The 18,435-nt window shown below is 40.4% G+C and overlaps 2 protein-coding genes across 2 annotated transcripts; one reads left to right on the top strand and one right to left on the bottom strand.

Annotated features, from left to right (window-relative positions):
• The first annotated feature begins 464 nt into the window (after window positions 1–464).
• araf (A-Raf proto-oncogene, serine/threonine kinase) lies at window positions 465–14,135 on the top strand. Its single transcript, XM_084025313.1, has 16 exons — window positions 465–567; window positions 1,856–2,076; window positions 2,829–2,932; window positions 3,727–3,829; window positions 3,951–4,105; window positions 4,303–4,401; window positions 4,491–4,635; window positions 5,012–5,039; window positions 5,157–5,287; window positions 5,397–5,599; window positions 6,133–6,309; window positions 6,642–6,688; window positions 7,006–7,124; window positions 7,843–7,974; window positions 8,408–8,542; window positions 8,695–14,135. The coding sequence occupies exons 2-16, from the start codon at window positions 1,966–1,968 to the stop codon at window positions 8,833–8,835; spliced, it is 1,830 nt and encodes a 609-aa protein (XP_083881439.1). The 5' UTR covers window positions 465–567; window positions 1,856–1,965; the 3' UTR covers window positions 8,836–14,135.
• On the bottom strand, window positions 13,900–17,950 carry LOC311023469 (leukocyte surface antigen CD53-like). Its single transcript, XM_084025314.1, has 8 exons — window positions 17,814–17,950; window positions 17,162–17,241; window positions 16,064–16,252; window positions 15,259–15,333; window positions 15,067–15,174; window positions 14,870–14,971; window positions 14,685–14,768; window positions 13,900–14,324 (listed from the first exon to the last, which is right to left on the bottom strand). Exons 2-8 carry the CDS (start codon window positions 17,222–17,224, stop codon window positions 14,253–14,255), a joined length of 693 nt encoding a protein of 230 aa, XP_083881440.1. The 5' UTR covers window positions 17,225–17,241; window positions 17,814–17,950; the 3' UTR covers window positions 13,900–14,252.
• Window positions 17,951–18,435: the final 485 nt, after the last annotated feature.

Below are 18,435 nucleotides of genomic sequence, written 5' to 3'. Positions count from 1 at the left end.
ATGCATTGTAGGCTATTCTTACTTTAGTAGAAGCCCGAGTTCTGTCTTGTCCTCATTGTGTCCAGCTTTGCTGCCATAACCAGTTCATCTCCACAGCTTCACTAATCTTTCACACTCTCTGACACTATTGTTTTGACAGTTTGTTTCATTTCTCTCATTTCCTAGTGTCTTGTGAGAGATAAGTGTGTACTTTAAAGCCAATTCATAAAGTAATCTATATTTAAACCAGGATATTTTCATGTACGCACTAGTGTAAGTACTATTTTGCTGTTGGTACAGCACTAACGTCGTGGGCGTTAATTTTTCAAAAACATTTTTCAAATTCACATATAGCAAAACAGACATGTACTCAACATAAAATTGGCATTCATGCTTTTTTAAGGCAGAACAAACGTGACGTCACGTTGCCGCCGCCCACCGGGCATCGCTCTGCGCGTGCGCGGTGCGCTTTAACTAACGGCCAAGAATCAGCCAATAAACGCGCAGCCTTTCGGAGGTTTTCCGCTTTCCACGAACTTCTTGACAGATCCGACTTCAGATTGAAAGAATTCAAGATGGCTGCTATAGGTAAGCGTTAAACGTCTATCCAAACTATTATTAAACACTAACGGAAAGAGTTTTGCGCTATTATTCTGACAAATGTATAACAACAACTGTATATAGCTATTTTACGCATGTCAATAGAAGAAGTCACTGGTTTGTATTTTGGTAAAGACACCAGAAGTAGCCAATAAGCTGACGCTGTGGGAAAACACCACAAATTGGCTAACGTTAGCTTGCTAGGTGTAGCATAAAAGCCCTACATAGTCAAGTAAACCAAATTAGCCTCCGAGTTTACGCTAGCCAGATAATCTCCTCTCCTCCAGTAAGCATTTAGCCAGCTAGCTCGCACAAATTCAAGTCGCGTTGCGAGGAATTTACGAACGCTTTGATAACTTTGCATCGTTAGCTTTAACTTAAATGTATTGCTATTCTGTCACCTTTTACCCACTTCCTACTAATGTACTAGTGAAATCAGTTAGCTAACTAGCTTAAATCGTTTAACTGGCGCCCCTAGGGAAACATGGCCTCCCAAAACTCGAAATGTCATATTGCATCGCAGGCAAATCCCACGCTAAGCTAAATAGCTAACGTTAGGTAGCATTAGCATGCGACTAGTCAGCAACTTTGCTGGTTTTCAACTTTTGACTGCTTCATTTCTACATTGATTTTAAGATCGACCCGGTACATTATTAGTTACGTACTTCAGGGTAAGTTATTATTCGTATTGTTATGCAATCCTAGCTGTAAGCTAAACATCCGTGCCGCTGAGTTACACACAGCGTTGACGTTGAGACCCGGTTTGGTACTATTCTCGCCTGTGTCGTCAGACATAATTCAACATTGAGGCCATCAACGTCAATGTATTTATCTATTTGATAATGACTGAGAACTTTTAACAACTCGTTAGTTGATGTGATGTTTCCGGCTGTGCTGAGGGATAAAGGTGCATTCGCCTCCCCGACTTGACTCAAACTCATTTAATTTAATTATGTTCTATAATTCATAATCCATAAGAAATCAAAATCTGCCAATGATCGTTGTGCTCTACTTTTCCACCGTTACTTGTGTGTATGTATCATTTGCATATTATTAATCAGTAATTCTGATGGTGATAACGACTGAAACTGTCCAGAATCATGCAGTTTTTTATATGGATACCTACCTCTTTGCTTGGTTGCATGTACTGTTTAGCTCCATGTCTTTTGCATGTTATTTTGCTATGATATACAGTGTCAACAGTGTTTGGAACAGGCACTTTAATTACACAGCAGGTGTATTCTGTCCAAACTGAAATATTTCTAATTTTTTGTAGGTAACGAGTAAAGGGATAACTCTTCTGGATCCCACTGTGCACGAAGCTCTCCTGCGGTTGAGGTTGTGGTGTCTAAGTGCTCAGTGTCCCAGCTCCTGCTGCCTCTCATCATGTCCTCCACCTCCTCCTCCTACTCCTCCTCGGGGGAGACTAGTCCGGAGGATGTGCCCCGAGGTGGGGGCACCATCCGAGTCTACCTCCCCAACAAACAGAGGACAGTGGTGAGATGATTGGCTTTCTACTCTTTTTCAATGAGGCAACAGAAAATAAAACATTTTATATACAGAATATATCTATGGGTATGTCTGTGCAACAAGATTAATAGTTGATAGTTGGCTATTACCACCTCTGAAAAAGGACAGTACCAGTACTGTTGGTTGTAAGTGTAATAACTCACACAAAATGTGACATTTTTTACAGCATGTTAATGAGTAAGCCAGTGGACAGTTGGTGTCAGGTTTTCACAGATGGTGCCTCTCATATGTCCACTTGTTATTCCAACCAGTAAAACTTGGTTTGATTATTTTGTGACTTTGCTGTAATTTTGCAGACTAGTTGTTTAGTGGATCGTCTGTATTTTTTCGTTGAGCTTTTCCGGTTTTCCTGCTTTACTTTATATACAATGAACAGACATACAAACCTATGTACCAAATCTGTTTTGTATTACTATGTTAGAAATGTGCATATAATTGTCACATCTTGTGTGTTAATAACCAGCATCAGTGGTTGACTGACATCCCACAATGTCTATAAGACCATTCAGATTAGTTTTTGGGGGGAAAGTACAATGTGTAGAATGAGCTGAAGTTCTTGGCTTCTAAATGTTCTGTTATGACATGGATGATTTGTATAGCAACAATAATATCATGTGCAGCTGCCATTTTTGTTTATCAATACTTCCAGTATACCTCCTTTTTATCTGTGGATGTCATTTCAAAGTCACGTTCGCTCATATGCTGTTTCCTGTTCTCAGGTGAATGTTCGCCAAGGACAGACTGTGTACGAGAGTCTAGATAAAGCACTCAAAGTGAGGGGCCTGAGCCAAGACTGCTGTGCTGTATTTCGCCTTCTAGAAGGGTAAGATTGCATTTCTGTTGGCTGATTTTCCTCCCGCACCATATCGGGATAAAGGGTTGCATTCTTCATTGACAAAATAATAGATCAAAAGGCAACTGCAAACAATTAGCTTAAGTTCCAGATCTATGTGTTGTACGGTGTGGTTTATTGATGTTTGTGAAATAGTAAGCTTTATCTACATTACTATTCATATGTTATTGATTTTTAAGGGAAATTCTAGGATCTAATTTTCATAATTTTGACCATCACTCTTATCAACAACAATAACACCAGCAGTCCGATAACTGGACGAATCAAATCTTCAGGATTAAATCCAGTCATACCTACATGAAGAGCAAACAATGCTAAACATCTAAACAGATTGGTAAATTTGACCAACACTGTAGTGTGTACACTGTTTTTTTTGTGCAATGAGGGATTATTATTAATAACATTTAAGATTCAGTGTGACCTACAGAGGAAGTGCTTTGTGTTATCTGGATGAACTGTTTGCATTTTTACAACTTGTCTGATCATCTGACTGCTTATGTCTCTTAATAATCACTGCACATCATCTGTTAAACTGTATTTCACCATAGAAAAATACATAAAATGTGTTAATCATTTTGTATTTACTGAGAAGATCCCTTTTCCTCGCATCACAAGAAATCTAAAGTTAAACACCATTTAATTGTGAGAAATACTAAAATTGTGTTTCGGGTTTGGAAATACATGGCTTAAAATGATTACAATATACTCACTCTTAACTATTTTTCACTCAAGTTTTCCAATTGTTTATGTCTTTGCCTCTCCAGTCGTAAGAGACTGACAGATTGGGACACAGATATCACTCCACTGGTTGGAGAGGAGCTTTTAGTCGAGGTCCTGGATGATATTCCCCTCACCATGCACAACTTTGTAAGTAGCTGGCAAACATGTATACGGCTTCACAGAAACACCTTACATTGACAGAATGCCTAAATGTTTGTTAAACATTCCTGGAGTAAAAGGGAATATTGTGGCCTCTTTATCTGTGCAGGTGAGGAAAACCTTCTTCAAGCTGGCTTACTGTGATTTTTGCCACAAGTTTCTGTTTAACGGCTTCAGATGTCAGACCTGTTGCTACAAATTTCACCAGCACTGCAGTAGCAAGGTTCCTACGGTGTGCGTCGACATGGATACAGTGAGCAAACGGTAAGTCGGGGAAGAAGTGTTCAGTATCACGCAGTGATTTTGCTCAATTTATTAGTGGCTTAGCCTTCTATAAGTACCTTTTTATGAATCCAACCAGGGCAATTGGTATTTTCCAACATTGTCTATTGTCTGACACCTTGTTTCACTATGTGTCTCTGGACTTTTGTCCTGCCCCATCTCTCCTATGTTCTGCCCAGGTGTGATCCTAATCCCTGCACAGATGAGTACCCACGGATACTACTGCCAGAAAATTCCCCATCGCAGAGCAACCTAGCCTTAACCCCAGATCCTGCCGGGTAAGCTTTTATATTAAATAAATAATATTATGGTACAGTATAGTCTGTGGACCTGATAGTCAGGTATAAAGTGTGACTATTTAACTTAGGATGGACCTCCTGTCCCCGACCCCGGCCTTTCGCTTCCCCTTGCCGGGTGGAGACTGCCAGTCTCTTCAGAGGCATCGCTCCACCTCCACTCCCAATGTTCATATGGTCAGCACAGTGGGCCCTGCTGGTACCAGCATTATCGAGGTCAGTGTTTGCTGCTTCATCTATGTTTGGATTATGACAGGATACAAAAACTACATGACATATTTGTATTCATCTTTAATTCATGCAGGGAGACCATATTGTTTATTTTCATCTTATTTAAGATTATTTGATTGATTTTCACTAGAAAACGATCTATCTGTGATTATATTAAGAGTTTTAAGCACATTTTATCAGGATAATATGATTATTTTGGCCAGGGTAATTGTGCCATGAAATGTTCTTATTTTCCCATGTCTATTTTGGTGCTTGAAAATGTACATATACAGTAGACGGACCACTGACCTCAACACGTTTTACTTACCTGTGTATTAAATGATCAAAGTTGAGTTTATAATGCAGAGTATTTGCTTTTTAGGAATCACTCAAATTCAACAACACAATGGGTATGTGATTTATTTATTTATTTTCATTACCATCTCCATTTCAGAATTTTCATTTGTAATTTTATATGTGGTGTTGATTGTATTTTTTTTAAAGTGTCCTACTTCTGATTCCTGCAGGTCCTGAGCCCTCACCAAAACCCTCAACCAGCCCACCCTCTTCTCTCGGCTCACCAGGGAGGAGACCGCCCAAGTCTCCTTCAGAGCACAAAGAGCGCAAGCCCTCCTCGTCTGACGACAAAAAGAAAGTGGTATGTAGTCTTTTGACTTAATTTGCAGGTTGTTTGGTTGTCTTCAGACGAGTGTGTGCAGAGTTATGGTGCGAGTTAGTCATGCAAAATATTGAATGTGATGTTTCAGCACCGAGGGGGCTACAGAGACTCAAGTTACTACTGGGAGGTCCACTCTCGAGAAGTCACTATTCAGAAGAGAATAGGTGCTGGCTCGTTTGGAACGGTCTTCAAGGGCAAGTGGCACGGAGACGTGGCAATCAAGATCCTTAAAGTCACAGAGCCAACACCTGAACAGCTGCAGGCCTTCAAAAATGAAATGCAGGTCTTACGGTGAGAAGTGCTGTCTCCGTTTTACTTAACTTGAAGTCTATCTTGTTTTGAAAAAGGGCACTGACAAGTTCAGCAATTTGTTTTCTAACAGGGAAATATATTCATAAAATTCATCAGTGAGCTTTCTTTTATGAAACCTTTGTGATCGGTAATAAATAAATAATCAGTTTAAACAAGAATAGGACAATACCTATTATGAGGCTGGGACCATGTGTGGTCAATGTGCTAAATTATGGCCAAATTGTTCCACGGATAGTCAGTGGTAATGTCTATAACGTGATTTTCTGGGTTTCTTTGGTATTTTTCAACCTGGCCCCTATTTTCATGTTGTCTAAGTGGCTGATGGGGACAACAATTCTGAAATTGGTCCGGTATCGAGGGAGATGCTGTAACTCTCAATACTGGACCAATTTCCGACATTATTGTTCTCATTTGCCACTTGAAATACAAACATTTTATAATAATTTAAAAGGAATTTAAATTATGGATGAGACGGTGTAATTTCTAACACTTTTACCATTTCTGTCCTGTAGGAAGACCCGCCACGTCAATATCCTGCTGTTCATGGGCTATATGACTAAGCCCAACTTCGCCATCATCACACAGTGGTGTGAAGGCAGCAGCCTGTACCGCCATCTGCATGTCACAGAAACCAAGTTTGACACTATGCGTCGCATTGACGTGGCCCGACAAACTGCGCAGGGCATGGAGTAAGATCTGCTGCTAGATTTCATTTCACCATCACCACTGACACCCTTTGTTAAGTAATAGAAAACAAGTGTCTGTTTGCTGCACTTTGTGCCCCTTGTGAGAATAGAAGTTAGTTTGGTAGAATGAAATCATCCTGTGAATTATATCACGTTTACTTTTTTTTTTAAACTCGTTTCAGCTATGGAATAATGAAAAGTGTGATTTGATAATGTCAGACATACTGCAGCAGACACTTTTGCAGTATTAGTGAAAGGACAGATTGTTTATACAAGTGTTGCTCTGCTCTTCCCTTGCACAAATGTAATCAATTATTTGTTTTCTCCTCTTTCAGTTATCTTCATGCGAAGAACATAATTCATCGAGATCTGAAGTCGAACAGTATCCTATTATTGTCTAGTGGTCTTTTTTTATGTAGCTTTTTGTACTAGGATCACTGAAGACTCCACCAATAACTACAACGGCAAATTTGAGCAACATGTTCCGTAGTTTTAACCACAAACCTGAGTCATAGCCTTTTACGGTGATCTGTGTACAAAAAACACATTGACAGTATTTTTTTAATAATAATTCTGGCTTCCAAAATAATAAATTAAATGAAGCACCACCGATTTGGCAACAGCTAGCCAGCTAGTTATTTAGAACATGAATATGTACACCAGATGTTTGTTGTAATATTTCCTGAGCTTTTGTGCTAGATATTTTTCTCCACGAGGGCTGGACTGTCAAGATTGGTGACTTCGGCTTGGCCACGGTGAAATCCCGGTGGAGCGGTTCGCAGCAGGTGGAGCAGCCCAGTGGATCCATTCTGTGGATGGTGAGCTCCTTACTGTATATGAATAATTTGACCTCCACTAAAATGACTACAAGATATGAATTCAACTTTAGCCATACCCGAAAGCATCCTCTGCTTTCTGGTCTGTTTGACTCTAAATGGACCATAATGTACAAAATGTACTTCATGCTGGATTGAAGAAGACTTTAAACTAGAGATTGAGACGAACTCATGTTTACAATGTTTACTGAGATAATACATTGAGAGAGGACTTCTGTGCAGTAAGACTTTATTCTGCAACCAGAAGCATTGCCTCTTGATGGCCATTAGAGGTAATGCACATTTAGGGCACTTCAGCATTGGCTTCACTTTTCATGCCAGAGGTTGACACGTTAACAGTAACTGAATACAACCGTAGTCTGTTTATTTCACAATATCTTCCGTTTTTGTTTTGGGCGTCCACATTGTACCGAACATGATGTCATTGGGTGGTGATGATATAACGGATACAAAAATGTCACAATCACTCAGAATGATATGATAGTCTCATTCAGTGCGTTTATCTACATTGAGTGATGTCATTCAGTTGTGGTAAATGTGAAAACAAGCCCTGTATGTCAGCATAGAGACATTTTCTGTATTTAAGAGATAACGTCCTAATTAACAGGTACTTTATTACTTAATTTATCATTAGATTGTGGCAGGTCATGACAAAATGAAGTGCTGATTCCTTTTCCCTTTCTTTTTTTTCTTCTCTAAGGCTCCTGAGGTGATCCGGATGCAGGATACCAACCCATATACGTTCCAGTCTGATGTGTACGGCTATGGAGTAGTGCTGTTTGAGCTGATGTCAGGGACCCTGCCTTACTCCAATATCAACAACAGAGACCAGGTTACATGACACTACTCCTCTTTGTGTTTACACAATGCTCGTCTCGGATAACCAGAGCCGTTTCAGTGCTGCTGTGTCAGCACTAAAGAAAGGGCTTGGCTCCACACCATCATTGTGGTATATGGGGAAAAATGAATAAGCTTGTTTGTATTTCTTGAAAGCAATCACAATTGTCTTTGATGGCACCACGCACAGGATGCAGCACTGGTGCCATCGCACATAAATAGTGCAGATAGCAGACAGGAAGAGAATGCCGGCTGAACGAGGCAGTCAATGGCAGACTAAATCCTGTGACAACACTGACATAGTCAAAAGCAGAATATCTGATTAATTGGGTTTGTCTTTTGGAAAATTCTGCATGCATGTTATTATTGACACTATGAATAGCACTCTCAGATTTAAGCAACCGTTTTCTTTTTGTTTAATTTCACAGATAATCTTCATGGTTGGACGTGGTTACTTGTCTCCAGACCTCACTAAGCTGTATAGTACCTCACCCAAGTCGATGAAAAGGCTCATCATTGACTGCCTAAAGTTCAAACGCGACGAGAGGCCCCTGTTTCCACAGGTGAGTAGTGTACAGCTGACCCCTCAGTCCAGCTGGGCGCAAAAAAACCTGCCTCATCACCAAGTGGAGAAGCAGAGGAACCACCCTTCTGTCAAACTTACTAAATGTCATTGTTTTTGACGATTCCTTTCCATTGGGGTTTCCTTCATCAGATCCTGGTAGCCATCGAGCAGGTTCAGGACCTGCTGCCAAAAATCGAGCGGAGTCGCTCCGAGCCGTCTCTCCATCGGGCCGTCCATGCTGAGGACCTGAACCCCCTCCTGTTCCACACCACCAGGCTGATGCCCCTCTAAGCTCCCCATGGGGCAGAGAGGTCGTCTCCCTGTTCAAATCCACAGCATTCCCGTGCCTCAGAGAGGCCACAGGCTGACTGTCCTGAGACCACGACCCCCCAACTTACCCCCCCAAACCCCCGCAGAGCCCTAGAGCTGCAGCACTCAGCACAAACCCAGTAACTGTAGAAATAACTGCAAGACATTGTCTAATCTGATAGTGGATCATTAAGTCACATTTAGCTCATCCCCTTTAAAATGATGTTCAGTAGTGAAATAGTCTCACTCAGACCTTTTTGAGGAGCCAAACGATTTAAATCAGTTCTGCTGTAATGCTGTGTTGTTCAGCAGGTCACCTGATCAGCTTATATTACATAGTTCAAATGCTCCGTTGGCATGTGCCCCTTTCAGTCTGACGGGAGATCTGAGGTGTGAAGATGGTGATCTGAAAGCAAACAGTGCCTGTCTGCTAGTTTTGTAAAAAGGTAAAAGGCATTTAGTCTCAATGGGAACCGCCACTATTTTTACTGCATTGACCAAAAGTTCACTGCTGGAACTGAAGTTCTGTTATATTTAACCACAACAACGAATCAACATGAGGAGGCAGAAGAAGTTCAAACTACTGGAAGCCAGAAATAAATTAACAACCTCACTAAACACTAAACATGCAAAAAAAAAAAAAAAAAACAATGTTCTAAATTAATAATGGTTAACTTAGTGAAAAGTGCACATTGAGGCTGAATAGTTGGAAGCTTCATTCATATGTTGACATTCAAAATTAATTTCTTTTTTTTTCTGCATGTATATTAATTCCATGAAAGCCATTAAAGATCAGGCTTCCCTCATTATTACTATTATACTGTTTGTTGAAATAGATTCCAGTCGTAGCAGCAGAGGATTGTTTCCAAATTGCGTAATCCAAACAATTCCAATAACTCCAGAATGTTGTAACGTCCAAAAGTTAAAAAGAAAATTATTAAAATAAGATGTTGTGATTTTTGGAAATGCTTCCATCTAACAAAATATTCTATAATAAGCAAATTGCAATGCATGTATGCATCTACAAGGCCTCTTTATCCTGTGGTCAGGTCAGCAGTGAACAAGGAGGGGTTTTATTTAATTTTTCATTCTGATATTCAACATTTCCAAGATTCCAAAACACTTAAATACTACAATTTAATACTTCACAGGAAATAACCCTTAAAATCTAATTTAAACATCACAGATTAGAATATGAACATATTAATTATCAGTTGTATTTGGATGATGACGCTCTCTGTAGATAGACAGCATAGCCCTGATCTAATCTATAGCAACATATGAATCTTGTGTGAGATCGTCTCACTAATACACAAGACATAAATACGTTTTCATGTTTGTGCAATTTCAAGAAATTCAAGGCTCCCAAAGCTTTATATTCCACATATGTCTGTAGTTTTCCCAGAATGTCATCACGCTTTTTACATTTCTTTTGTTGTTGTTTTCTTTTTGGTTTCATTTTTAGCCTAATAAGGAATTTACAGACCATAGTAAATCTCAGTCTTAATGTAGATGCTTAGTGGTTTCATACTGGGACTGTCCCATGGCACACGGCTTCAACTGGTCTTTTGCAGTCTAGTCTTAAAAGTTTATTCTTAATGCTCTCCAACGCCGCATCGTTGATTGGAGGCACGGTAACATGGCCACGCACACTTTAACCAGAACTGTAATTGTCGGGAGGCATGAACGCTTAAAGAGTCACTTCCAGTTTGGACGACGTTAATTCATGTTCTGCAAATACTTCTCAGTATGCAAACGAATCTGCTTCAGATAGCCCCGCCCCTAAAACCTTCCCCGTAGCCGCCAATGTCTCAATGTATCGTCGTCTCAACGCGCCGAGTCAGGGGGATTTCAAATCCTGATTATTTTTCACCTGAAGAGGAACTATTGTCTGATTTTTCACTTAAAAAAATATTTAAAAAAATTTCGAGGCCGCCCTGATTCCACTGTAAAAAGATGTTTCAGATGCTCTCGATTGGCCCGGCGTTTGGTTTGAATTACAATGAGGCCTTATAATTTGAATGAGCAAGTCATGCATTTGGTCGTCCCATTGATCGGGTAGCTAGCTGGCAAGTTGAGAATTTTATGCTTATCATTGTCTTTCAAACAAACAGCTGTCGACGACTGGCTGTCAGTCAACTAAAAAGTTTGTTGTTTTTTGTTTTGCAGGCAGACCAAGATGCTAAACTTAGATTTGTAAACGAGGGCACATGGAAACCTGTCGATCTCCACAGCGCTGAGGTGTGACTTTAGTTTGGTGAGATTCACAAAAGTAAAATGTATGTTCACCTCACGCTTGCATGTTTTTTTTTGGATGCTTGTTTGCGTTCAGTAATAACAGAGTACAGTCTAGATCTGCTCTATATGAGATAACTTCTGTTGTGATTAGGCGATATCAAATAAATTTAACTTGACTTCATGTGTAGAGGCCGTTTGTAACTAGTCGCTGGTGTCTCATGTGTTAAACGGACTCTGTGTGTCCGACGCCTCTATTCAGTCCTGTGGATTCTTTCCTTCAGGATCGTGTTTGAGGTGACGTTCAGTATACTGGTCTTTACCGCTTCATGATACAGTATGTTTCCAACGGACGTGTAGTGACTTTAAATCAAGATGCCATGCTTAACAGACAGATGTGGACAGATGTGGTCGACTTATGGACTCTTTAAGTGAAGATGGAGGAGCTCTGATGGTGTGTGGCGCTTTCTGTCATGGTTGTTTAGCATCGTGAACATAGGTTGTCATTGAGAATGCCTTGGCTAACATTGTTAGCACTGCTACCGTCAAGAACAAAATGCATCATGGGATTTTTTTTATATCACAGGGAGATTTTAGTAGGGTTTGACAGGCTGAGCCCTTTCATGGTTTATAAACCTAATCCCATGCAAGAGCACCGATGTGTAACCATGAAACATGAACACAACAGAGGGACTTTGTGCCGATGTCTCACGCCGACACTTCCTTAGAGTTCTTTCTACTAGATTTGCTTAAGAAATTAACATTGATTGATTTTTAGAAATGGCAAACTTAAAGTTTGAGAACTTTTTGTTCCTCCTTAAACCAGACTGTGCACCAGTAACAGCAGGGTCAGGCTGCCTAGTTGAGTTCAGGTTCCTGTGCTCTCGACCAGGATTTAAGTCCTCTTGGTCAACACCACCACCGAGCCCAGCTCAGTTCTCACCTTAACTTTTTTTTTTCTCTCTCTTTTTTTCCGTGATTTCAAAGTAACTTTTACTATTCTGTTTTTTTCCTTCATGAATGTTGGTCGCCTGCTCTTTTCCTGGTGGTTGCTGCTGTTCAATACGGAGTTCACTGCTCTCTGGTGTGATCGGTAATCATAGAAGTATTAGCTTTCTGATACTACTGACTTTACTGTCCTGTTTAAATGTCACAGCAGCAGCTGTGAGGGATCTTTCAGATGTTTCAGGTTGTGTTCTGTGAACTGGCTTCTCTGTATATTGTAGGCGTCGGCCATTAATGAACGGACAGTGTATCAGACATTTAGAGCGTGATATTTGGTGGTAATCAGGACTGGGTACCCTCACTGTTCTTGCTCATTCCAGTTATATCTGTGGATCGTCGTCTGGGGGTTGGGGGTGGGGGTTTACCTGCGGGGTCTGGGTGTGGATTTCTGAACCAGGGTTGGGAAAGACTTGGTTTGTCTTTCTCTTATTTATTGAGGTCTTTGCAGACGTTGTCGTCTACGACCGCAGCTCTTTCAGGTCGAATAAATGTTTACAGAGAGACATCACTCTTTGCAACATTCACATGTTCACCAGACGCTCGCTAACCAGAATGTTCTTTCAGCCACGGTACCGTCTGCTCCCCCAAATCACTTCTATCCTGTATCGGCTCGGCTTTGGAACATCTTGTGCACAAATGTTTTTAGCAATATTAAGTTCGTAGGGTTTCACTACGATAGCGTTTGTTAACGGCAACACAAAATACTGTAACAGTAAGCTGTTCCACGGTGGGCCGCGTGTTAAACTCCAGTCTGTGATTTCTAAGTGTAGTTTGTAAAGAAACCCACATTTTTCTAAATTAGATGCTTTTTATAACCTTTCAGCAAAAGCAAGGACAGAATGTCTTTATAATTCAATGTTGGACCAGGTTTCCTGTGAATCGATGTCACCGCCGCTTCAGTGGAAGACTCATTATTTCCCTCTTCAGAACGGATGTTGGATGGTTTTGTGTCCGTCTGGTGTCTCCCAAAGAGGACTGTGTTGATCTGGTATCCAAAGGTTTAGGGAACAATTAACCACAGTTACTGGAGATCCATTAAATGGACCTGAATGGCTTTATGACACATACGAGACGCTGTGCTGCTTCTGTAGACTCGAAGGGGCGCTGGAGAGAAACCAGACGTAACACAGCTGTCTGTTTCAGGAGAGAAGAGGAAGAGAGCTGTATCAAGAGTAGGTTTTTTTTTTTGTCTTTTTATATCTCTAGGTGAATTGCAATGCTTGTGTTTATAGTTTCTGAGGTGTCAGGGGTGTTCAGTTTGCAATAAATGGTATATTCTGTGTACAGTTACATTTTTTAATTACAAAAATTGTACTTGTCTATTTTTGTGTGTGATGGTTTCAAAAAGAACAATTATTTTAAAGTAAAAAAAGGAAATCTTAGTATTTTATTTTAGTTTTTTTTGTCTTTAAATATTGATGCAGGATTTATTCTTTGAATAAATGCGTTCATCTGTGTTACCTGCTTGTTTTCAACTCTTTGCACAGTGTTCTTGGCCTCGTTTCATGTTTCATCAGACAAGGAAATCATTACAATAATGTCCGTTTCTTGACATTTTCAAATTTCCTTTTTAAAAATTGGAAGTCTAAAACATTTATGGTTCGGGGTTTTTCACAGCCTCTTTTTAAAAAAGAGGGTGTGTGATTAAGAGAAACCATCTGATGGTTGAACAGGGTCAAAAGAGGAAGTGGTAACACATATGGCTGACAACAGATCAGTGAGCTGCTAGAAAAACCTCAAAACAGGAAATGCTGATAGTCTGACAATATGAACTTAGTCAAAATGGAGGCTAAAGTGCAGTCTTGATACTGTAGACAAAACTTTATTAGCACAGTAAAGGATTTACAAAAGTTGTCAAGCTCAAAGTTTTGGCAGAAAACAGCTGCTTTTCATTATTATTCCCTTCAAAAGATGTAAAAATGTCTTTGGCTCAGGATCACAGTGAACTTAACACAGAAATGCATCAGACAACAAACATATTTTGTGATCTTGGCAAAAAAAAAACAATTAAAATCACAAATGTGTCTTCACAAAAAAAAAAAGCATTTTATGATCTTCAGTAATTTTTTCCAGAAACATCCCTTTTCTGCAAAGTGGATTTGTTCAACGGTTCCAACACGATAGTAACTCTAAGAGGCGACGATAAAGAAGAGAGATGTTTATAGCTTGTAGCCGAGTCCGGATCTACTTATGTGGCAGAAGAGTGTCATGGCGAAGCACATTCCCAAGACCTGTTGACAAAATGACAAATATATAATTGTTACGTGATGTATTGTAATATGAAGCAGATTCACGCATCAATAAATCATCAATGAGGCCACTTTGGGGGACAACCAGCTAAAAATACCAGATTGACTTATTAACAAAGTCTGAACTCACTTTACATTTAATTCCAGTTGCAGTTTGGGGGCCAGACAACCAAAACAATGAGCTAAAAGAGGTTAAAAGTCCTGATCTGCAACTTGCAGAAGGCCACCGTTTCCTGAGGTTCACTTTACCCCAAAACTCTGCTTAGATCTTCCAAACGGTTTTCCAGCAGTTTAGTAGTAATAAGTATTTTAATCTGGTAAAGATATTCTCCATCCAGTTACCTCGATGATGCAGAGGACAATGACTGAGATCCCTGTGGACAGGAAGTTTTCCTCAAACATGGTCTTCAACTTTACCAAACAGCCCTGAAAACAAAGAGCACAACGTTGAGATCGCCAGCAACCGACAGTCGAATGCAATTATGAAGACGTGACCTCTGAAGTAGGTCAAAATAAGCCTTCAGTACCTTTTCTCTGTACTCTGCATTTGGGGTGTCACAGTGCTTCACACAGCAAGACTTGGGCACTATCTCCCAGTCCGTCCAATTATGGACTCCACAGCATTCCAGCTGAAACAGATTTTAAGAGTTTAATAAAGTGTTATTAACAGGCTGAGATGACTCGGCGCTGAGTCATGGTTGTGTCTCTGCTCTTATCCACTGACGTTTGTCTGAAGCAGATCCCACTCATCCATCACATCCGTCGTGTTTGCAGTCTTTCCTTTTGCCTTTTCCAAACCCTGGTGGAGGTCTGCTTTCACCAATCTATCAATCTGAATAGTGAGATGTGCAGATTATACACGCCGTATATATATATGTGTTTTATTCTCCATGAGTGCTGATGGACGCTGCCCTACCTCAGACTCGTACATGAGGAGCAGGCACGCTGCAGTCAGCTCCACCAGCATCAGCAGGAACAGCAGCAGGAAGAACTGCAAACACAGTTTCCACAACAGTCTGTTGGAGTTTTACTCTTAGAAACACATTCAAATATATGACAGGACAACTTCATATTTACAGAATTTAAGGAAACTTCCAGGAAACAAGACTCAAGGGGTTTTCAGACTTGGAGAAGATTACATGAAACATGAAAGAGTTAACTTGCTCATGATTAACTTCTTCATGGTGTTGGCGACCTCAACACAAAGAACATCAAGGCTGATGCTGTTTGTTTGCAGGTATTTGGTCCTAAAATGAGTTATTTGACCTGCTGTTGACCTTAGAAAAATATTAAACTTTCATAAGACTCATGTATGCAAATGTATGAATCTCATTTCATGGGAATTCACTCAAACCCCCGACATGTCACTGTCATGGTGGGTCTGGATGACGTCAGGAGGATCTGTTTGTGCGTAATAAATGGAGAGGAGACATGGAGTGTGTCTATCACATGAACTGTATTCAGAACTCGAGCCAGAGACATAAAACTCCTGCTTTCAGTGGGCCGTACCATTTTCATGTAAACGCAAACTGTATTCAGAACTGGATCCTCTTCCTTGGGATCATTAATTGTGTCTGTATGAAAGGTGACCGGCTGGATTGGTTTTAAAACTTTTACCTCCAAATAAAGATCATTTAAATGATCATTTAATTAATTGTGTTGTACTCATAGAAAATATATAAAGTAGAACGTGTGTGTGTGTGTGTGTGTGTGTGTGGTACCGTGAGGAGGAGGCAGCGGTTCTCCTTCAGAGCGCCGAGGAAGCCCAGGAAGGACACGCAGGTGATGATGATGCCGCTGACCAGCAGCATGTTGGCTGAGTTGAAGCTCGCCAAGGTCGGGGTGAGAGCCGCCATCCTGAAGTTCACCATCATGTAGACGCCGAAGCCCAGTACCGCCACGCCACACATCTAACGGGAAAACACACCGGAGCTCAGCATCGCCACCCCAACACAGACACACACCTGACACCAGAAACACACTGCAGACACACACCTGACACCAGAAACACACTGCAGACACACACACCTGACACCAGAAACACACTGCAGACACACACCTGACACCAGAAACACACTGCAGACACACACCTGACACCAGAAACACACTGCAAACACACACCTGACACCAGAAACACCTGTAATGAGCTTCTAAAATGCATCACTTTATTTTAATCCATACTACTATTATCTACACACTACTACTAGATCATAAAAAAACTCTTCACCATGAATGTATGTCCATTAAAAGACTGTTATTGTTGTCGTATCTGACAACATTATGAATAAGAAATAAAATGTTCTTCACCTTTCACTTTCTGTTTGTTTCCCTGTCATGAAACATGAGTGAGAAGGTCGAGAGAGGAGCAGCGTTGGAACGACACAACGACGTCGTGGCTGAATATTAAGCTGGTGTCGATAATGTGAATACAGATTTCTGCTCAAGCAACACATTATTTCTCTGAAGGGTTCTTTTCCATAATGTTGTCAGACACTCAGAACAACAATCTACACCCGTCAGCGGCACAAACAAGCCGTTTTAGTGGAAGTACCGATATTGATGGTGAGGAGTTGCCACGGCAACAGTGCTCTCCCTCTATGCTCATATCAGAAACTGTTGTCCACGTGAGTCACTTAGATGCACACACACAGGAACATGGTGATCAGGTTTAAAAATAGTGAAATTACTCTTTAAGTAAAAGATCAGAATACTTCCTCCGATGCTTTTTATAGCTTCCATCACTTTAGCTCTGCAGCTGCTGTTTGATCAAAATAAATGCAGACGAACATCGTGAATGTGATTTATTGAGTCATACTTACGAAACAGAGGAAGTTGGCGAAACACATGGTGTACTTCAAACACTTGAGGCAGCCTTGAGCCATTCTGTCTCTGATCGGACCTGAACACACACACACACACACACACACACACACACACACACACACACACACACACACACACACACACACACACACACACACACACACACACACACACACAGTCACATCATCATATCTCATCTAATATGGACCTTTTGTGCGTTCATGTTTGTGTGTGTGTGTGTGTGTGTGTCTATGCTGACAAACCACGGTGGTCACACTGACGCAGCTCACTTCCTGTGATTCCTCTCAGTGTACGTGAGTTTTTAATAAACAGGACATGAATACATCGGTGTTGCTGATGACATCACTAGTTCCCCAAAATATAAAATGATTACATGATGTCCTCTGGTGACTATCACCTCAGCATTTATATGTTTTATAATGTTTAAACATGAACTGAATCTATTTATGACGGATCTGAGCGAATGATCAGTTTAGGTTTCCACTGAGATGATGGAACATGTTGATTTATCTGGTCATTTTTTATTCTTTTACTAACTCTTCGTTGGAGCGAAGGCCGGTGGAAGGTCAACACATTCTGAAATAATTAAGCGACAAATTCAGATGAGAAATAAAGCTGAGTTCTTACCTGTTTGGGAGAATGAATGTGTTCGCCTGTTTTCAGAGCGACGCTGAGAGAACGTTGCTGTTGTTCACACTCTGCTTTCAACGCCTCTTTCTCACTTCCTCTTTCTTAGGGTGGAAAATATATATGACAGAAAGTGCAGCAGAGGACAAAAACCAAAAAAACCCAGAAGCTGTTTCTGTGACTCACTTCTTATATTTAAGACAAGACGTCCACACAGAAATAAACATTCAAACCATCAATACAGCTTGATTGTTTATTTCTGAATAAAGTATTCAGCTAGTGAGGTGACATTAATCAAAGAACAATCTTATTCTTATCATTTATTCAAAAGTAAAATATTTTAACAATATGTTACTAATCCTGTATGGCTTTACCTTGTTATAGCCACAAGTCTGTAAATTATACCCAAATATATGAAGCAGGCTGATGAAAGTCAGCTGCTAACAAAAAGTTAGATTATAACATATACAGAGTTATGAAACCATGGCTAGAAAGGGTCCCAGATTCCTCCTCTCAACTATTGAGAAACAAATTAGTGATTTTGCATATTTTGATATTTTTAGCCCTTTAGCGTCTCACAATGAGCCGTTTGCTAAGAATCTTCCTCAGCTGTGAAGTTGGG

Source organism: Eutrigla gurnardus (assembly GCF_963514095.1).
Source record: "Eutrigla gurnardus genome assembly, chromosome: 13".
In the NCBI taxonomy this organism is placed as follows: Eukaryota; Metazoa; Chordata; class Actinopteri; order Perciformes; family Triglidae; genus Eutrigla; species Eutrigla gurnardus.
Note: the sequence above shows the minus strand (reverse complement) of the source record. Positions and strands in the feature narration are given on the sequence as shown.